Source organism: Geotrypetes seraphini, chromosome 6, assembly GCF_902459505.1.
Source record: "Geotrypetes seraphini chromosome 6, aGeoSer1.1, whole genome shotgun sequence".
Classification (NCBI taxonomy): Eukaryota; Metazoa; Chordata; class Amphibia; order Gymnophiona; family Dermophiidae; genus Geotrypetes; species Geotrypetes seraphini.
The window spans coordinates 62,039,571-62,062,420 of NC_047089.1; the positions used below are offsets into that span (position 1 = coordinate 62,039,571).

General features: G+C 40.8%; 1 protein-coding gene across 1 annotated transcript in view; it reads right to left on the reverse strand.

Annotated features, from left to right (window-relative positions):
- Nucleotides 1-22,850, reverse strand: part of SETDB2 (SET domain bifurcated histone lysine methyltransferase 2) — a 273,867-nt gene that overhangs the window by 164,830 nt on the left and 86,187 nt on the right. The window contains exons 11-13 of the mRNA XM_033949980.1: nucleotides 16,077-16,179; nucleotides 9,767-10,074; nucleotides 4,000-4,088 (exon numbers count right to left, since the gene is read on the reverse strand). Coding sequence (XP_033805871.1) covers nucleotides 4,000-4,088; nucleotides 9,767-10,074; nucleotides 16,077-16,179 — 500 coding nt within the window. The remainder of the gene's footprint in view (nucleotides 1-3,999; nucleotides 4,089-9,766; nucleotides 10,075-16,076; nucleotides 16,180-22,850) is intronic.

The following is a 22,850-nucleotide window of genomic DNA, read 5'->3' on the forward strand; positions in this document are numbered from 1 at the left end:
GAGTGGAAGCACTTCTGATTTATTCCAGTTTATTTTATAACCTGAAAATTTTCCAAATTTTTCAATTAATTCAAGCAAATTTGGAATAGTTGTTTCCGGATTTCTCAAATAAAGTAAAATATCATCTGCATATGCTGATAACTTATATTCTCTATCTGAATGCGGAATACCCTGTATCTCCCTTACCTGTTCTATAGCTAATAATAAGGGTTCTAAAACGATATCAAAAAGCAAAGGAGATAGTGGGCATCCTTGTCTAACCCCCCTTTGTAGAATAAATCTTTCTGAAAAATTGTTATTGATATATAATCTATTAGCAGGGGAGCTATACAATGCTTTTATTATTTGTATAAATCCGGATCCTATTCCAAACCATTCCATTGCCTGAAACATGAAGATCCATTCCACTCTATCAAAAGCTTTTTCAGCATCTAATGAAATAGAGAATGCTGGGTCATTAATGGATTTTGTCAAATATAACATGTGATGTGCCAGTCTAGTGTTATGAGATGAGTGTCTTTGAGCAACGAAACCTGTCTGATGCATATCTATAATGAAAGGGAGAGCTTTAGCCAATCTTAATGCTAATGCCTTAGTTAAAATTTTTCCATCCACATTTATTAAAGAAATTGGTCTATAATTTGAAACCAAAGTGGGATCTTTATTTGGCTTAGGTAAAACTATAGTTATTGATTCAGCCATAGTACCTGTAATACAACCTTTATTTAGTTGTGTCTGATATAGTTTTAATAAATAGGGCATTATAATGTTTTGAAATGATTTATAAAACTCCACTGTATAACCATCTCCACCTGGAGCGGATCCTACCCTAAGGGATTTCAAAGCTGTATCTAATTCTTTTAAGGATATTGGTTCTTCTAAACTTCGTTTTATATGTTCAGGAATTTTTGGTCCTTTTATTAACTTTAAAAAATCTAAACCATCCTTTTCCTTTTTCGAATAAGGCTCAGAAGAATACAAATCTTTATAATATTTTAAAAATTGTTTTATAATGGGATCAATTTGAGATAAAATTTCACCATTCTCATTTTGAATAGCAATTATTTTTGTTTTTCTTTTTTTCGCTTTAAGATAATTTGCTAGCATTCTTCCTGCCTTATTCGAATTTCCATAATACAAAGCTTGCTGTACAAATAAATCTTTTCTAATAATTTTTGAAGAAATTTCATTATATTTACCTTTAGCTTTTAAAAGTTCTTGTTGTGTCAAATAATCCCATTTTTCAATTAATTTTGATTCTAGAGACTTCACCACTTTTTTCCAATTCTGTAAATTGTTTTTTTTTCTTTTTTTATTTGCAATGCTGAATAAGAAATAATTTGTCCTCTAATATATGCTTTAAAAGCATCCCACAAAGTCTCTATTGAAATTTCTTCTGTATCATTAATTTGAAAATAATCTTTTATTTTTTCTAAAAGATTTTCACAAAAATCAGTATCTGTGAGCAATGTATTATTTAATCTCCATATAGGTCTATTTCCATTCTGATCTATTATTTTAATTTCAATCCACACTCCGGCATGATCAGATAGTATAATTGGATCAATGACAGCCTGTGTGACTTGATGTACTAATTGATTAGAAACAAAAATGTAATCTATTCTAGAAAAAGAATTATGAACCTGTGAGCAAAACGAAAATTCCCGACCATCAAAATGAAGAATACGCCAAATATCTTTTAAATCACAAGATTGTACCAAATTATCAAGGCCTAGTGATTTTATAAATCTTCTCGGACTTTTATCCATCAGTGGATCCATAACAGCATTGAAATCCCCTGCTACTACTAGATTTGAAGTAGCAAGTGGAAGAATTAATTGTTGCAGAGTTTTAAAAAATTCATTCTGGTTCGAATTAGGGGCATATATATTGAAGAGCGTCATGGTGGTATTTCCCATGTCCATTTCCACATATATCCATCTTCCAAGAGGATCAGCTGCCTTAAATTTAAATGAAGCAGAACATTTTTTATTTATTAATATAGCAACACCAGCTTTTTTTCCTATTGCTGAAGAAAAGTAACATTGTTTGACCCAATCACCTTTTAGCTTTATAGATTCGTTATTTGAAAGATGGGTCTCTTGTATGCAGCATATATCAGCGTTCTGTCTTTTTAAAAATAATAATGCTTTTTTTCTTTTAATCGGGTGATTGAGACCATTAACGTTTAAAGATATTATCTTAAGATCCATTATGCATTAATATAATTTGTAATGTAACATCCCAATCTTCAATATTTTTTTAAATCTTTTTTTTCCCACAAATAAGATAAAATAAAGAATTACCTATTGTACACAGACCCTTGAAATTTAATATCCCCCTATTTCCTCCCTCCCCACCCCATACATATACGAATACTTGGAAACGCAAAATTAGATCAGGTTTAACATCACTCCTTACAAGCTATAAAATATTTTAATATCACAAGCTCCATAGTAATAATATAAATACTACTATTAAAATTCAACAATTTATATATCTTTGTTTTCTTATTTATATGAATACTTTTATTTATTTATCCAAATTTTGTTATGTTCAGCTAAATTAAATAAATATAAGATATTTTGAATTTATAAAAAGGATAAGATTATTAGAATACTTTAAGCAAACATTTTATCTTTTATAACTTCAATCATTCATCTCATTCATTATAATTTCTATTCTATGAGATACATTCATCTAAAATTAAAAGGTAAAAATTGTGAAAAAAAAAAAATTAAAATCTATCATAACCCATTCTCTTACTCATTCTTATTTCTATTTTAATAGGTCAATTGAAAACTTTAATGATTCCTATCCATAAACCTTTTTCTCTATATCCGTTAAAGAACTGTATCTTATAGAGAATGGATTCAGCTTGTATCTGAATCATAAAACATATTCTTACTATGAAGTTATTATTATTTTCTTTGTAAATACAGTTTATTTCATTCTATATTTTATATCTAATATTAAATATATTTTCATTCCGTATAGTTCCGTTGGTATAAATGCCTTTTTTTTTTTCCTTCAAGTTTCCTCTTCTTCCTCCGTAGACGTGATGACGTAAAAACAACCTTTTTTTTTCATTTCCGGTGTAGTTCATTGGTTGAATAGAGATTTCCTGTAAATGCATGCTTCTTCGTGTTTTTGTTCGGCAGTGTCATAGCAACCATCATACCTCGGGTATTTCTGTGTCTCTGAGGGACTATATGGCAGGGAGACATTCACCTCGCAATCCTCTCAGTCTATTTGAAATCCGACTCAATCCTCCAACTCCCTGAGTCGTGCAGCCATTTAATTGAATACCCAATGGTGGATTAATATCCTGTCTTTGATTGAATACACTAATAATGCATAATATAAATAATAGAGTGTCAGCACTTAATGTAGGGACTCCATAGCAAGCCTATATTCAAGGTTTTAACCAAAAGGATCTCAGAATTCAGAGAATAAACCTCCCTGAAGCCCCAACAGGCTTAGAGAAGGAAGGATTTTCAAAAAATTATCAGTGATCCGCTCCGGGAAGAAGTAAGCAAAGAGAAAAACCCACGGTGGGGGGAAAAAACCTCTCAATCTTCAAAACCTAGGCTGCAAAAAGGCTTAATTTTGAAAATCCTCCCTTATCTAAGCCTGTTTGAGCTTCAGGGAGGTTTATGCTATGAATTCTTAGATCGTTTTGTTTAAAATCTTTAATATTGGCTTGCCGTGGAGTCCCTACATTAAGTGCTGACACTCTATTATTTATATTATGCATTATTAGTGAATACGAGTGTCTGGCTCTATTTTTGTATATTTGATTGAATACAACCATCTTTGATTTTTCCAGGATTTAATTTTAGTTTATGTTCATCTCTTGAATTTCTATTGTAGAACACATATCCAAAGTGTAAAGGATTTGAACATCATCTGCAGACAAAAAATTTAAATCCTAATGTTTGTCCTGAAATTTCATTAGCATATACTGTGAACAATGAAAATAAAATAAACAATTCCAACCTGATGGTGAAGAATGCCACCCAAGGAAAGCTTCTATTGTGCGTGTCCACAAAAACATTCTGTACAAAAAGATTTGGGCAACAGCTATGCTGTGTGAACAAAAACAGTGATTAAAATATCACTCACTGAACACTAACAACATTCATCAGTTATTTCCTGAACACTCTGACTAAAACATTTGGGAAGGATGAGCAATTTTTCAATTGGTTATCTTGATGCAAAATCTGTGGTACAACTCTGTTCCTATTTTTAAAGAGAAACTTTTCAAGGACTTTTGCTCTGACAATCATCATGGGTGGGCAGCTTATACCCACAAACACTGCACTGTTTATTCTGTGGGTTAAATTTCTCTGGAAGATGAAGAGAGATTTGAAAATATCTACCCAAATACTTCCTCCCCTCAATGTGGCTAAAAGTATGCATGCTAAGGAACTCCTTGCACACTTTTAGTCAGATTGAGAGACGGCAACTTGAAAACAGTTAATTTACCCAAGTAAACAAACAAAATTGGTACGAGGACAATTTAAAACTGACATAGCCAGATGAGGCCATTTCCTAAATTGACCCTTCCTGACACAGTAATAAAATTCATATGCTAATAAACAGCATATTTGTTGTCTGGTTTCTGCTTTCCTCATCTTCTCATTCAATTCCTTCCATCTACTGTCTGTCTTCTCTCTGCGTCTTCCATTTGCTCTGTTACTGTGCCTCTCCCTTCACCACCACCCCCCAATTGGTCTGGCACCCATCTTCTTCCTTACACTCTCCCCATAGTCTGGCATCTGTCTTCTTCCCTTCCAGTGTCTTCTCCCCACTCTGTCGTCCCCATTTCCCTTCAGCGTCTTCTGCCCATCTCTTTCTCTAGTTCAGCAGTCAGAACTTTGATTTATAAGGAAGGAATAAGCTAAATATTGCAGTACTGAGGCTTGTATGGATGCTGCGGGGATAGTAGTTGCGGGGACGGGGTGGTGACAGGGACGGTGGTCACGGGGACGGGGACAAATTTTTTCCCCGTGTCATTCTCTACATCACATTCATTTACATTTTTAACTTATTCAAACTTTAGGTGAAATTTCAGGTGTAGGGAGGCAGAGCTGGGAGTCATCAGCATAAAGATACTGAAAGCCATAGGAGGAGATCAGGGCACAGAAGGAAGAGGTATAGAGAGAGGAGAAGAGGTCCTAAGAAAAAACCCTGGGGTACACCAACTGCTAGTGGGGTAGCAGCAGAAGAGGACCCACCAATACATACCACTAAAGGTGCATTGGGAAAGGTAGGAAGCAAACCAGGAGAGGACAGAATCACAGAATCCAAACGAGGACAGCAAGTAAGTTGTGATTTACAGTATCAAAGGTAACAGACAGGTCAAGAAGGATAAGGATAGAATAAAGGCCCTTAGATCTGACCATGAACAAGTCACTGCAGACCTTAGTGAGGGCAGTCTCTGAGGAGTGTTGGGGGTGAAACCAGATTGTCGAGTTGAACGGAAATCCAGGCAGTGACGGAGAATAGCATGCTTGAGTATCTTGGATAGGAACGGAAGACAGGGTGATAGTTGGAGGGGTCCAGCAAGGGTTTTTGAGAAGCGGCTTAACCACTGAATGTTTGAAGGCAGCAGGGACAGTTGCAGTAGAAAGAGATTGAGAATATGGCATATAGGAGGGATAACAGTATGTGAGATGGGGTCGAGTAGAGGGGTGGAAATAGGATTTGAGGGGCATATAGTAGGCTTGGATGTGGACAGAAGTTGTGCAATTTTTTCCTCTGTGATTACAGAGCAAGCAGAAAAGTCAGCAGTAGTTGACAGGGGAACAAGTGGGAGAGGCCAGACAGGAGAAGCTTCCTGAGCTATTTGGGTGAAGAATGAAGGGGAGGTGCGAGGTTGAAATTCAGGAGAGCGGATGGTAGGTAGGGGATAGAAATATAGAAAATGATGGCAGATAAGGGCCATAGCCCATCAAGTCTGCCCACTCCACAGACCCACCCCCTAAGTCTGCTCTAGAGCCCCTGCTCTAACTGACCCATCCGTAACTTTACCCTCTCAGGGATCCCACATGGACATCCCATTTACCCTTAAAATCTGGAATGCTTTTGGCCTCTAACACCTGTATTGGAAGCTTGTTCCAATGTTCAACCACTCTTTCAGTGAAGTAATACTTTCTGGTGTCGCCATGAAATTTCCCTCCCCTGAGTTTAAGCGGATGCCCTCTTGTGGCTGAGGGTCCCTGGAGAAAGACAATATCTTCTTCCACTTCAATACGCCCGGTGATATACTTGAACGTCTCAATCATGTCTCCCCTCTCCCTACGTTCCTCGAGAGAGTAGAGCTGCAATTTGTTCAGCCTCTCTTCGTATGAGAGATCCTTGAGCCCGAGACCATCCTGGTGGCCATCCGCTGAACTGACTCTACTCTTAACACATCTTTACGATAATGTGGCCTCCAGAATTGCACACAGTATTCCAGATGTGGTCTCACCATGGTTCTGTACAACGGCATGATGACCTCAGGCTTCCGGCTGACGAAACTTCTGCGGATGCAACCTAACATTTGTCTTGCCTTAGATGAAGCCTTCTCTACTTGACTGGCAACTTTCATATCTGCAATGATAGTCACTCCCAAATCTCGTTCTGTCACAGTCCTAGCTAAGGTCTCACCATTTAAGGTGTAAGTTCTGCACGGATTTCTACTGCCGAGGTGCATGACCTTACATTTCTTGGCGTTGAAGCCCAGCTGCCAGGTCGAAGACCAACGCTTCAACATGGATAAGCCATAATCAGCCATAATCTGGGGACAGAGAGAGAAGGAGGGGTCGGAAGTGGGGGCACTTTGAGGAGGGAGTTAAGCGTGGCAAAGAGACGACAAGGGTTGGAAGAAAGGGAGTTAGTTAGTTGGATGTAGTAGGTTTTGTTTGACCTGTGTAAGTGCAGAATTAAAGGAGGTCATCTTAAATTTAAAGTGAAGAAAATTGGCACATGTGCGAGATTTGAGCCAGAGGTGCTTAGCACAGCGGGTGCAGGAATGTAAGTAACGGACACTGGGAGTGAGCCAAGGTTGAGGTTTGGTACGCCTGACAGAGCGAGAAACAAGGGGAGAAAGGGTGTCTAGAGCAGAGAAGAGAATAGAATTGTACGACGAGACAGCCTCGTGGACAGACTGGAGGCAAAGAGAGGTGAAGCAGTGGATGAAAGCGTGGAAGGATCGAGAGATCAAAACCTCTTGGAGGTGACTGGATGTGGCGTAGGGGGAGGGTGAGTAATGGTGAAGGATATCAGATGGTGATCAGAAATGAGGAGCAGTGAGGTAGAGAAGTTAGAGAGAGAGCAGTTGGAGGAAAAGACAAGGTCAAGGCAGTGGCCATCCTGGTTAGGGGGTGTGGAGCAAAGCTTGAGGTCAAATGAGGATGTTAAGGCAAGAAATTTAGCAGCATACTTGTCAGTGGGATCATCAGGGTGAAAGTTAAAGTCTCCAAGAATGAGAGAAGGAGAAGATGACTCAAGAAAGCCCAAAAGCCAGGAGTCAAATTCAGTGAGAAAGGAGGAAGGGAACTTGTTAGGGTGTGATAAATGACTGCTATCCGCAGAGGTAAAGAAGTGAATAGGTGGACGGAGTGGACTTCAAATGAGAAAAGGCTGTGGGATAAAGGGTGAAGAGGTTGGAATCTGCAAAAAGGAGAGAGAAGCAGCCCAACACCTCTGCCTTGACCAGTAGGGCGAGGTGTATGAGAGAAGTGATAGCCACCACGGGACAGGGCAGCAGCTGCAGTAGAGTCCTCAGGGAAAATCCATGTTTCAGTTACAGCAAGCAGGTGGAGAGACTGGGAAATAAAGAGGTCATGAATGTAGGGCAGTTTGTTGGAGGCAGAATGAGCATTCCATAGGGCACATGAGAAAGGGAGAGAGGAGGATTGAAGGAGAGGAATAGGTATAAGGTTAGGGCGGTTACACACATGGGGAAGCAACTGGCATGGAGGGCCAGGGTTTGGATTCACATCCCCAGCAGAGAGCAGAAGGAGTAAGAGAGTGCGTCATAGCAAAGTGGAATAATGACGAAGACGGGAGGGGCTCAAAGAAAAAGGAGAGGGATGAATGGAAGAGAGAGAATGCTTGAGCTTGAGTGCAGGGAATAAGGTAGATGACAAGATGGCTGGTAAGGGAATAGGAAAAAAAGGATATTGAGGGAAAGGGAATAAGACTGAGAGAGTGAGTATTAAAAGCAGAAAGTGAATAGGAGTCATAAGGAGAGAAACAGAGAAAGGAAATAGAGCTATACAATAATAGGAAGCAAAAATATGGAGGCGCCCAAAGGAAGCACATGGAGCAAACTAAGGAGCACGTGCTCCTTGTTCGCGCTCTGAGGGTTCAAATTAAATAGCAAAGTTAGTGAGGTCACCTGAGTGCTTGCTTGGGAGGGGCTACAGACAGCCAGTCAGAGGCAGCAGGGGGGGGGGGAAGTTAATTGTGTACTGCAAGAGAGATGGGGGATGGAGAGATCAAGCTGCTTGCTGACCACCCTGAGTGCTTGCTTGGGAGGGGCTACAGACAGCCAGTCAGAGGCAGCGGGGAGAGGGCCTAGCTGTGGTCTGCAAGAGAGATGGGGGATGGAGAGATCAATCTGGTAGAAGAAAGATAAACAATAGGATGCTGTCATACTGGGATACAAATTATATTGCAGAGATATGGTGGATCGAATTGGTGGAGGTGTAGCGTTATATGTTAAGGAGGGCCTTGAATTGAATGGACTGAAAGTTCTACATGAGCAGAAACACATCTTTGAATCCCTTTGGGTAGAAAAACCAGGAACAAGCTGGGCTCCCAGGGGAACAGTCCCTGAGCCACCAAAGTGTTAGAGCAGGGTGGTTGGGCAGATTCCCTGTAAAAAGGTTGCTCTCCTGGATACAGACTTCTGACCACTGAGCTTACGTTTTCTCTCAGGCGGACTGAAGACTCTGGAGCAGTGCAGGCCTTACAGTTCAGATAAAAATCTAAAAATAAAAAATCTAAATCAGAGCAGATTAGAAAAAAACCCCAAGGAGCTGGGGCACAGTCCAGAGATGTAGGAGGCAAAGCTGAGAGTAAAAGATAGATGATGCCTTCTACAGACTTGTGAGTAAAGAAGAATAACCCATTGCTTCAAAACTCATATGCTTTTTACATTAGAATTATTACTAGAAGCTTCTACACAATTATCATTAGCTAGCTCCATGCCAGGCTCCCTTAGATAACATTACCTAGCTGTGAAAATACTTGGCCTGCAGTCCTTGAAGAACAGCTGCTATAGGTAAGTAACTTCACTATATAAGCACAGAATAACGGTGTCAGGTCAAAAGCGCGCCGGGACAAAGGCGCGCGCAGACAATTGAGCGCAGTGCGGTGGCATGTGCCGCAGAAAATTACTGTTTTTAGGGCTCTGACGGGGGTGTGTGTGGGAGGGAACCCCCAACTTTACTTAATAGAGATTGCGCCGCGTTGTGGGGGGTTTGGGGGGTTGTAACCCCCCACATTTTACTGAACTTCACTTTTTCCCTGTTTTTAGGGAAAAAGTTAAGTTTACAGTAAAATGTGGAGGGTTACAACCCCCAAAACCCCCCACAACGCCGGCGCGATCTCTATTAAGTAAACTGGGGGGCTCCCCAACAAAAACCCCCGTCGGAGCCCCTAAAAACTGTAATTTTCTTCGGCGCGCGCTTCCGTCTTGCACTCAGTTGTCGGCGCGCGCCTTTGTCTTTTACGGGGTTGTCTATGAACCCAGAATAACATTCATACTTACATTAAGGAAACGTCCCACATTGCCTTCTTCTGTTGCATCCAGCAAATAAATATGTTCCTCATTATTTGAGCTCTTCTGAGAACTGATTTTTGCTTCAGATTGAGACACTGAATAATTGCCACTTTTTTTATAAGGACCATCTTTCTCAGTTTGACGTTCAGTTGTTTCTACTATGAGTTTCGTAGTAAGGAGTGTGGATCCATCTATAATATTTTGATCATCCGATTTTGCCAATTCATCCTGTGTTGCAGTCTCCTCCTCCTCTAGAGATAATTCCTCTTCTGTATTTTCAACAAGATCTGTTATTACTAAAAATTCCATCAACTGTTAAAAGGATAATTTTGGAAAATAAAGGCCAAACACACTGAGTAGCTTTTTTAAAATAAAAACCAAAATTACTTACCAGTAATAAATCAACTCAGAGGATACAGGGTATTAACCCTTACAGCATGTGTTATGTCATTGGATGAAGACCTTGGGTTCCTTTTACTAAGGTGCACTAGCGTTTTTAGCATGCACTACATTGCCCTGCACGCTACGCGCCAAAAACTAACGCCATCTCAATGGAGATGTTAGCGTCTAGCACGCACGCTAAAACCGCTAGTGCAACTTAGTAAAAGGAGCCCCTAGTCAGATATAAGTCAACTCAACTTGTACTCCAGTAATCTTCTGTAAACCGCATAGAACTTAACGGTATTGCGGTATATAAACTGTTATTATTATTATTATATATGATTTGCAACTGCAAAAGCTTTTAACACATGCTCTTTTTTAAAATATATTTTATTTTAGCACAATTACACAAGAATATTCTTGCTCAAGAAATATTTAGAGAATATTTGGCTTTCGATCTGGTGGACCATGAGAAGTTATTGGAATGTTTGGATGCAATTGGCATTGGAGGTGAGGTGTTGGAATGGTTTTGGGGCTTTCTTACGAGACATATCAGGTCTGTTTTAAAGAAGATCTTACAGAAATTTGGTGTAATCGGTCCGGTGTTCCTCAGGGTTCGCCTTTGTCCCCACTACTCTTTAATATTTATATGTCCTCTCTGGGTACCCAATTATCACACTTGGGGATAAAATTGTTTAGCTATGTGGATGATTTACAATCATCATCACATTTGCTAAATCACTCTCAGAAATAATTCCCATGGCAACAAAAGCATTAGGACTAATGGAACAGTGGATGACTGAATTAAACTGAAACTGAATTCAGAAAAAAATAGGTTTTTTTGTGGCCTCTCCACATGTGATACTGATACACCTTTGATATTAAACAATCACAGTTACCCTGTTCAAACAACTATAAAGATTCTGGGTGTAATATTGGATCAGGGTTTAACTATGAAGACTCAGTTGGATTCCCTGGTTAGAAAAAGTTTTCACCCTTTGTAAATTGTGATCTATTAGGGCCTATTTTGACATAGAATCATTTAGAATTTTGGTGCAATCTCTTGTGCTCAGTCAGCTTGATTACTGCAACATTGTTTATCTAGGAATTTCTCAAAGAAATATGCAGCGACAGCGGAAGGTCCAGAATGTGGCTGTAAGATTGATCTTTGGCCTGAAGAAGCATGATCATATAATGCCATTTTACCGGAAATTACACTGGTTGCCAGTCGAGTTTTGCAATGATTAATGAGTGAATTAGTATATTTAATGATTTTGGCTCCAGAAATTTAGAAATTGAGTGGATCATTCGTAGCCTATAAAAACAAGATTTAACTATACTACTTATGTACTCGTGGTAGGAAAGTTTTATCATTGATGATGACTCCAAGAATTTTTAATGAAGTTACTATTTCACGGTGAATGTTTTTAAGGATAAAAGGAATGCTTAGGGCTCCTTTTACAAAGGCGTGCATGGGCCTTAATGCGTGGAATAGCACACTCTAGCCGCTACCGCCTCCTTTTGAGCAGGCAGTAGATTTTCGGCTAGCGCGTGCTAATCCAGTGCGTGCGTTAAAAACGCTAGCACACCTTTGTAAAAGGAGCCCTTAGATTTATTCCTTTCCTCCATGGGAGGAATAGGGCTTTTGTTTTTTTGTATGTTTAAGGCTAACATATTGGAATTTAGCCATTATCTGACCCTCTCAAGCTTATTATTGATTTCAAGTATTTCTTTGTTTTCCAGGTTTAAGGGGTGCAAAAGCTGGAAATCATTGGCATAGGCAAAGGTGGTAAAGCCGATGGACTGCCAGAGGCTTAAGAGGGGTGACAGAAAGATATTAAACAGTAGTGGAGACAAGATAGATCCTTGGGGAATTCCATATTTAAGAGCGTATGACTTGGAGATGGTGTCATTAAAGATAACCTTAGATGAGCGGTTGGACAGAAAATATCTGAACCTTTCTAATATTTGATTACAGACACTTATAGATGAAAGCCTTTCAAAAGTAACCCATGATCGATGGAGTCAAATGCTGCTGACAAATCTAAAGAGAAGAGAATAACAGAATTATGATAATCTAAATGATAGAGTATGTTTGTGGTCAAGCCTATTAGTGAATATTCTGTCGGGTGGTATTTCCTAAAACCTGTTGGGTGTGAAGCATTGGTGGAGTCACTCATAACTTTTGCTACTTCTCCTTTTGACTTCTGTATTGCTACCACTTTTCAGAAATCTATACTTTAGAGCACAGGTGTCAAAACAGGAGTGGCCACAGGGGCTATGGCTTCCAAAAAAATTGGTGGTTGGAGGTAAGAAGAGTTATGGCTCTCTCGACTCCCCCACCTAACTCATCCCCAGTCGCTGTAATTTTAAATCTTCGGGCAGCCAGCAGTGGCTATGAGGTGAGCCTGCTGACATCAGCCTGCCCTGGATGTCTCATTCTGCAGCGTCCTGTCTTCACGGGAACAGGAAATTGCTGCAGAATGACTTCTGAGGCAGGCAGATGACAGCAGGCTTACCTCGTAGCCACTGCCAGCTGCCCAGAGATTTAAAATTACAGCAGCTGAGGAGGAGGTAGGTGAGGGAATCGGGAGCTGGAGAGAGAGGTTGTATCACAGGATCCTGCTAGGGGGCTGGGTTTGGGAAGGGAGGAAAGGACAGGTGCTGCACGGACTGGGAAGGGGTTGGGAAAGCAGGGAAGGACAGGTGCTGCATGGGTTGGGAAGACATGGAAGGACAGATGCTACATAGGCTGAGGGGTTGAGAAGGCAGGGAAAGAGATGCATGGGTGGGAAAGGAGGGAAAGAGAGATGCTGCCAGTAGACGATGGAAGAGAAAGGGAGAATGGTTGGACATAGGTATGTGGAGCAGGAGGGAAAGAAAGAAAGAGGAAGAATTGTTGGACATGATTGTGGTGGAGAGGAGGGAGGGAGAAATTAGATGTGGAGGTGAGGAGGGAAAGGTGGGACAGATGAAAAAGTATGAAAGATGGTGGAATATTGGACATGTTGGTGGAGGGAAGGGAGGAAGAGATGTAGCATGATGTTTGAGAGGGTTGAAAGAAGGAGAATGTTGGGCATGGGGCTGGTGGGAAGGAGCAAAAGATGTTGTACAGGAGCCTAGGGATGAGAGGAGAAATGTTGGACTCGGCAGTAGAGGAGGTAGGAGAGATTTGCTCCAGATCCCCCATTTTCTCTCTCTCTCTCTTTTCCCACTCCCTTTGAAACAATGGAGGGAATGAGAGAGAGGGAGACAAGTTGCACATAGGGGTGAAGGAGAGAGACGAAGGAATGCAGAAGATAGGAAAGCAGAATAAAGAGAAACTGGAACCAACTTGATGGAAAAATAAATCTCTAGACAACAAAGGCTAAAAGAAAAAAGTATTTTATTTTGAATTTATTGATTGAAATACAGTATGTTAGCTTTGGAAAAAGTGTATAGCAGATGTCTTTGCATTATGTTTAACAGAAAAGGAAAAGCATGTCTGCTTTTCTCCAGTGTTACTTGCTGACTAACTTTTTGGGGTTCCCAGTTCAATTTTTGCCTATTTATTTTTATTTCTAATTTGTGACTCCTTGTTCTGTATTTGGTGAGGGTCTGGCTTAAAATCTGAAATGGCTTAGGCTCATAAAATTGTATAAAATCATCTTTCTGCTCTGAGCGGGAAGATGCGGGGAAGAAAATTAAGATTGCGGGGTCGGTGAGTGTACAGGGATGGTGAAGGCACAGCGAAGAAAAATGCACTTCTGTGGGGATGGTGAGGGGATGGAGATGAATATTTGTCTTCACATCACTCTCTAGTTGGAAGGAGCTTCTGTTTACCAGATGATCTGAGCAAAACGTTCCAAATCAGCAAGGTTTACAATGGCATATGAGAGACCGGAGTCTCAAAGAGCTATTAAATGGAAAAGAGTGAAAGCCTCCCCTCTTGATCTTAAATCCTCAGAATAGTGCTAAACTGCTTTAATGAGTATTTTTATGTAATGGGTAGGCTTTCTGAATGAAAAAGTGAGACACATGTCTCAAGATGTGGAGGTTATTCACGACGTGGCCACCCAATGTGGAGGGGCATAATAAAAAAAAAAGTCTAAGTCCCTTTTTGGCCTAAGGCCTTAAACGTTGAAAGTAGAAGTAGGGAAATGTCCATTATAAAAAAACCCCATCTAAAATGAGGTTTTTTTGATAATGGCCTGCCTCTACGTTCAGAAGTTTAAATGCCCAGACCAACACTACGTCTAAACTTACACCATATAATCAACCTAAAAAAAAGCCTAAGCCCCAAACGTCCAAAACAAGAGCTTTTAGGCGAAGGAGGAGCCAATCCTTTGCCTAAAAGCTGGATTCCCCCCCCCCGCTGACCCGCGATGAGCCACCTCTCCTGCAGCGAAAGGCAGGTTGCTGGGGCCACTGAGCTGCAGCGATCAGCTCAGCTGCCCCTTTTTTGGCACTTATACTTGTTTTGACTTGGTCTAAGTCAAAACGTATAAGTGCCGACTAGGCAACCTGTCAAATGTTTTGGTTATACTTGTTGTACGCCTAGGTCTAGGTCGGCCCACCTCCCGCCCTTTCCCCTCCTCTAAAAACGCCTCTTTTCTCTCTGTGCGTTTAGAGGCAGGGGAAAGGCCTAAGCTGGTTTTAGATACGTCTAAAACCAGTTTTGATTATGGGTACTTGGACGATCAGGCTTTTTGATCGTCCAAGTAGCCATTTAGGCCACTTTTTAGACTTTTTTAAAATTATGAGCCCCTTAGGAATTAACTAATGACAGTAATTTCCTTCCCACTGCCAGTACAGACTGAAAAAATACCCCAAAACACAAAGTAACACTTCAGCCTTTTTCAGTAAAATAATGCATGGAAATAAACTTTATAAAGGTTAATTTAAAAAGATAAGAACATAAAAATAGCCATACTGGAGGGGGGTTGGAAGGAGGGAAATAAAGATTATAAAATAATATTGTGTGTATATGAAGAATGAATGGAAGAAATGGCAGTACAATCAGTACTATTATTATGGAGGCGGGGATTGAGGTACAGCTTGGGTAGGTCTAGGGCAGGGTTCTCAAAGTCCCTCCTTGAGGGCCGCAATCCAGTCGGGTTTTCAGGATTTCCCCAATGAATATGCATGAGATCTAAGTGCATGCACTGCTTTCAATGCATATTCATTGGGGAAATCTTGAAAACCCGACTGGATTACGGCCCTCAAGGAGGGACTTTGAGATCCCTGGTCTAGGGTGGAGCTTTTGGGCCCCCCCAAACAAAAAAGTATTCTGCTGCCTGTGCTTCAGAGTTATATACAGACTGGCATTATGTAGTCTAGAACTGCAGATTCTCTCAGATGTTGAGTGACTGGAGAGTCAGTTGCCATGTGGCTGAAATCAGCACAATAAACCAGTGCTTTGGCCTGCTCATTGCTCCTTTCCTGGTCAGAAACAGTGCTAGGATTCTATGCCATGAGCCACAACTACTCTTTCTCCAAGAGTACCAAGACAATATCAAAACAAGTACTATATTATTAGCCTCATTCTCTACAGAGAGTGACAAAATTCACATTGCAGTGTCTGCAAAACAAATACAAAAATATAACTGGCTACAAGAAGTAGCCACTAAATCAAAAGGAGCAAATTTATTATAGGTGCCATAATTTAAAACAAAAAAAAAGCTTTGATTCAGTTACACCTTTAATTTTTCAGCTATACTGGTTACCCATACAGTATTGAATTTAGTTCATAATTCTACTTCTCACCCATAAAACTTTGAACTTGTGTGCCCACTTATGCCATGTCAATAGCTTGCACAAATGCACACTCCTAAATGTGGCACCTTAGCACTTAAAACAATATACAAAAGGTAGCACACTCAAAATCAAAAGATGCATCACCAATCTATGAATGTATATTGCAAATATTCAGATTTACTGTTTGCTCTCCTTGTCCTGATGGATAATTTTGTTTTGGGTGATTGTTGGGAAAGGAGGACATCTTCATCTTCTGAGCTGGCTTGCATGAGTTTAGCAGTCCCCTAAGAATAAAACAAAGCTGTGTTACATCCTTATATCAAGCAACAAAGACTAAAAGTTTTCATGCCAAATAAATAATTTATAGATTATGAATTTTTTAATCAGAAAAAGAAGGCATAGCACAAACAGGCATAACACATATAAGGATGATATTCAAAAAAATTATTCTAGGATTTAGCCATTCAAATCTCATGTGTACAAGCTAAGCCTCTGTTAGTTGTCACACCGAGGGATCACATTCTTTAGTCACTGATGGGAAAGAATAGCCCAGTACCCTGAGGTTGTGGGTTCAAACCCATGCTGCTCCTTGTGACCCTGGGAAAGTCACTTAATACCCCCATTGCCCCAAGTACATCTATATAATAAAATGCTAGCCCGCGCATGCGCACTCGCGACAAGCGTGTTCCCTGATCCCTTTTCTGTCGGGATGTGGCCGCACGAGTGCGCATGCGCGCGTATTACCTCACAACAGCCTCCCTACTCTCCACCTAGCGCTGCTTTCAAAGGGCCCGGTGAAGGTCAGAGAAGGCGGCGAGCTCTGACACCAACAGCAGTGCCACTGCGATTGGGAAAGCACAGCACAGCCGGCGACTCCCCCCTCCCGCCCTCACTCACTGCCAAAACCACCACCTCCTCCTTCTCGCCGGCTCATCCGCTTTTAAATGAAGAGAACGCTGGCTTTGCTGTCTTCTGTCCACTGCGGGCCGCCCTCTCTGACTACTTCCTCTTTCCGCTAGGGTTGGCCGCAGTGGATAGAAGACGCCGAAGCCAGCGGCTGTAACCGCCGATATCCGTTCCTCCAGTGGAGGGGGGGTGTCTGGGAGGAGAGGGATCGCGGCCACTCAGCGCCCCCACCGAGGAGACCAGCAACTTTCCGCTGCCCGGGACCCGACTCATTTGCCCCCCCCCCCCTCTTCCCTTACCGCGGGCCCGACTGGCGATTTAAGCAGCATGTCCAGCAGTCTTCACACGCTGCTTCGGGCCCCGCGTTTGTAGTCGCGACTGTGGGAAGGGGAAAGGGGGTAGAGGAAACGCTAATACAGGCACAGGGAACTGGTGTGGGGGGAGGGAAATGGAAGGGGAGGGAATGCTGCTTTTGGACAGACAGACAGAGGGAGGAAGGGAGACAGAAAGAAAAGAAGAAAGACACAGGGGCAGGTGCACAGGGAACTGGTGTGGGGGGAGAAAAATGGAGGGGGAGGGAATGCTGCTTTGGACAAACAGACAGAGGGAGGAAGGGATACAGAAAGAAAAGAAGAAAGACAGGGGCAGGTGCACAGGAACTGGTGTGGGGGAAGGGAAATGGAGGGGGAGGGAATGCTGCTTCGGACAGACAGACAGAGGGAGAAGGAGACAGAAAGAAAAGAAGAAAGACACAGGGGCAGGAGATATACAGAAAGACAAACAGACAAAGGGGGCCAGGGACAGAGACAGACAGAAAGAAAGACAGCGGGAGTCGTGTTAGGAGGGGTGCGGGATGCGGCAGAAGGAACTTTTCCAATGGGTGCAACTGGGCGACTGTCAGGAACCTCTGATCAGGGGCAGAGCAAAGTAAGTGAATCATAGGGATAAGGAGGAGGGTGGGAGAAAAAGGAAGGGACGCCTACTGCTGGACAGGGGGAGAAGGAAAGAGGTGCTGATGGACAGGGGGGAGGTAAAACAAAGGGAGAAGGGCTGCTGCTGCATAAGGAGAGCAGTGAAGGGGTGGTGGTGGACACAGGGGAGGTAAAAGGAAGGGAGAATGGACAGGGGGAGCAGGCAAGGGGTGGTGATGGACAGCCAAGGAAAAAGAAAGACAGAAAGAAAGCGGCTAAGGAGTGAGAGAGAAAGAAATGAAGAGAGACACCCACACATATATTCTAGAACCCATTAATGTAACGGGCTATAAGACTAGTTAGATAGTTTGTGAGCCTCCCGGGACAGACAAGGAAAAATGCTTGAGTACCTGAATAAATTCATGTAAACCATTCCCCTGGGAGAACGGTATATAATATTGAATAAATAAATAAATAAATATTTGTCATAATCCAAGAAAAGGGACCAAGTCTTAGAAATTGAGTTATTCAGCTTGCTAAGTAATCAATAAGATGCTGATTCAAATGCAACAAACCACATCTTTCTATCAATTCATTTGGCAGAGATATACCGTTTCAAGTAACAGCATAATTCAACAATTGAAGATTCAAAATTGTGAGAAAAATTAAAAAAACAAAGTTTGACAACAGTTTATTAATGCAAATATCAATTGTTCATTTTAAAATTTGGTTTACTGGAAACTTGGATCGTCAAAATACAGAAACAACTGATTTTAGTCATATGGGTTACAAAATCAGAGTCCGATTTAAAATTGAGAAAGGTGACAAGTCTTATTTAAGCCTAATTTTGGACTCCTTTTATGAAGCTGCGCTAAACGTTTTTAACACAGCTGAATGCTCTGATGTTGCTCTGATGCTCATAGGAATTAAAAGACGCTCATAGGAATTAAGGACGTGGCTAGAGTATGACAACCCCAATTATACTATTATTGGGATAGGATTTAGGGTTAGGCTTGTTTTGCAAATGATCAGGAAACAAATTCCCCTGTACATTCTGTGCCAATCAGGTGGTAATAGAAGGTCACATGGGTTCTAGTGTGCTATCTGCACCTGGTTCCCCCTTAGGCCCACACTACTGGGTACTGTAGCCTCGGTTTTCTTTTATGAAATTTGGCACTCTTCCAGATCCACTGGTCAGTTAGCTGCGTTCTAGTAATCATTCCTTAGGTCTAGTCATTCAGTAACCTTGTGCTGGAGATTTGGTTTTTAGTTAACATCCTGTTCCATCAGGCATGCTGATCTTCAGATATTCCCAGGCTGCACTCCTGATAATGATTAATGAATACGTAAGTTTTGGAATTTAGCCTGAAAATCCAGAATTTATGTTGATCAAGAACACAATATTTTTTTAAATTATGAAGAAAACTGTAAAACTGAGAAGGAAAAATTAGGTTCTTTCCTGCAAATTTTCTTTCTTTTAGTCCCTCCAGACAGACACAGAATGGATGGGGTTTATGCTTCTCTGCCAGCAGGTGGAGATTGAGAACACTGTGCAGTCCCATCCACAATCAGTTTGATAAATAGCTAAGCAGGAACTAAGAACTAAAAAACTATAAACTATAAACTAAAAAACTATAAACACACCAACTCTACTCTCATATGGAGAAGACAAAGCAGTTGTCTGGATTGGACAGGGAGACACTGTTGGATACTGATTAGAACAAGAACCTTCAAAGTGTCCCCACAGTTCGCCAGCTAAGTCTGACAAACCAAATGCCGCTGCTCTCACTATACTCCCCCAAAAATCAAAACAAAGATACCACAGAAAAAAAACGTACTCTTCATGAAAAACACCAAATAAAATGACAGGGCTGGGTCTGTGCCAGCCTGGAGGGACTAAAAGAAAGAAAATGAGTAGGTAAGAGCCTAATTTCTCCTTCTTTATCATCCCTCCAGACCAACACAGAATGGATAGGATATACCAAAGCATGGGTGGGACCCCTGAAGGGCCACAAGAACACGCTCACTGAACACCACATACTGACGCGCCTGAATGTCCACATGGTAGTGGTGAACAAAGGAATGAAGAGAAGACCACCAGATGTACAAGAGAAGACCACCAGAGGCACAAGAGAAGACTCAGACCAAGAAGCTACCTGACCCTGAGTGGAATGAGCATTGAGAAAATCCAGAACAGGTTTCTTTTGAAGAAGGTACGCCAAAGCGATAGCCTTCTTGATCCAGCAAGCAATCATAGCTTTAGAAGCACCATCCCCTTTACAACGATCTGTGAGAAGGACAAAAAGACGATCTGACTGATTGAACTCCTGGGTCCGGCTGAACGTAAGCGCGAAGGACCCAATGGACATCCAATTTGCGCAACTGCCTCTGTTCTAAAGAGCCCTCCCGACCACCTAAGACCAGAAGGGCAACAAACTGGTTGACATGAAAAGGAGAAACAATCTTCGGAAGAAAGGAGCGGGAATGGCATCAACGGGAGGTCAAAGTGTCCACCTGAGATTTGTATGAAGTCAAAAACTGGAGTTAGATCTTTATCAACATGTCACGGATGATAAAAGAAGCTATCTTGTTATCTAAGGAACTGGGGAGCTCAGATGAGAGTTTAGAAGGATATGAGGAAGATGAAGACAAGCAACAGTCTGGGCTTTATGTCCGATATCATGTTCCTCTCTGTAAAGATTTTCACAGCATCTACAGCCTGCATTTCTCCCCTAATGGAAAGCAACTAGCTGTTGGATTTGTAAATGGAGCCATCCAGATTGTACATATGGAAACAGGACCTCTAAAATCAACATTGTATTCAGGTCATCGTACATAACAAGCCATAACTGCAATGAGTTATCATCCATTAAGCAGTAAACTACTTGTAGCTGCAGGGGCCGATGGCATAATTTCTATTTATGACATTGAATCAACAACCTATCACCAGAACCAATAGCTAAATCTCTAAATCAATCAATATGGGTAAACTCCAGAATTAGAATTGGCGGATTTAAAATCGTCTGGAAACAATGGATAAAAGCAGGAATAAGAACATTGAATGATGTCATTTCAGAAGGTTCCTTGCTTAGTTTTTCACAATTACAAAATAAATTTGGACTAAATAAAACACAATATTTTAAATGGATGCAATTGAAGCAAGCCATTCAGGTAGGGTTCCCTGAATGGAAAAATCTTAATACCCAATATAGTTTGCAAATTTTATGTTTCCAGGCGGATTTCTTGGGACACCAAGCCGCAAAATGGTATAAATTAATATATGGATTTCTAAATAAAAAAAAGAAAACTGGACTTAGGGATATTTGGAGCATTGAGATTGGACAGACAATTTCTGCATCTCAATGGCCAAGATTCTGGTCCTGGAGATTAAGATTAACAAAGTCAGCATCTATGAGTCAAACATGGATATTTTTATTACATAGAGTGTTATGGACCCCGACGCGCTTGCAAAAAATAGATAATACAAGATCTAATAGATGCTGGCATTGTAAAATAGAAATAGGGACATTAGATCATTTAATTTTTATTTTGTCCTTACATAAAAGCCTTTTGGAATTTAATTTGGCCCCAAAATTAACATATTACTAGAAAATCAAATTGGTCTATCATATGATACCATATTATTTGGTACTGCAATGAGAACACAAAGTCCAATATCAGCAAATAATAACAAATTGCTTTTAATATTGACAGGAGTTGCCATGCAGCAAATCACACAAAATTGGAAGGATTATACCAAGCTAAATTATACATTCTGGTGGAACTCGGTGTGTCACATTTACAAAATGGAGAAAATATTGGCATTGCAACAAGGAAATATAAAAAATTTTAAGAAAATATGGGATCCATTGACTAAATATTCTAAAGATCAGATATCTTAACACATTGATAATAATAATATAGGGTTAGGGTGGGAAACATAGAAATTAATATGAGAAAAAATGAAAAAACAAATAACAGGGGAAAGGGATTCATATATATAATATGATATTGTACATACAACTATAATTATTATAAATTAAGTATTATGCTATTCATTTATTGTAAGAATGAAAATTTAATAAATAAAAATTATAAAAAAAACAAAAACAAATGTTATTTCTTTCTCAGAAAATGGGAATGAAATCAATGCCCTAGATTTCTGCTTGGATGGCAGCGTCTATGCCACAGCTGGCAAGGATAGGCATATCCGCTGGTATGACAGTCGCACCAATGAAATTCTTCATATCCTTGAAGGTCCAGATATCATGAACTCTGATGATCTTACTCTAACTCAGGGGTAGGGAACTCCGGTCCTCGAGAGCCATATTCTAGTCGGGTTTTTAGGATTTCCCCAATGAATATGCATTGAAAGCAGTGCATGCAAATAAATCTCATGCATATTCATTGGGGAAATCCTGAAAACCCAACTGGAATAAGGCTCTCGAGGACTGGAGTTCCCTACCCCTGCTCTAACTAGTGGTCATTCACTTGAAGTTTCACCCTAATGAATATCATATCTTTCTCACAGGAGGCTGGGTCAATTCCATAAAAATTTGGGACAAGCGAATGGCAAAGGAAGCATGAAGAGTGATAAATGGACCTCATATTTGTGGCCCCAGTATTGATATCAAGGATAACAAGGTATTGACTGGTTCATAGGTTGCACGCAATGCCTTGCAACTGTGGGATTATTGATCCGCACAACTAGAAAAAAACATTCCTTTCCCAGGAAGATTATTTCATGGGGAATTTATCTATACAGCAAAGTTCTGTAATAAGAATTTAGTCATTGCTGGAGGAAGTGGAACCTATAGTGCTTGTGCTATAGATTATAAAACAGACAAGATAAACAGTACAAACTTTGGATGTCACATGCTGTGGAAAGTTGGTGGCTGTTGCTGGAGTTGGAGGGAATCTTTACATTGCTGAGTTATGCTAAAGTCTTAAGATGAACAAAGAGAAATACTTAAGAATGAACAAGTAAAGGTCTTGCCTCATCCATTTCTAATAAAGCCTTCCATACCCTGGAAAAAAAAAAAGAAAGGAGGGAACTGGCCACAGCATGACCCACTCCCTAGAGAACTCCAGGAAGGGAGGCCTACACGAAAAGGCCCGCAGTTCAGAAACATGTTTCA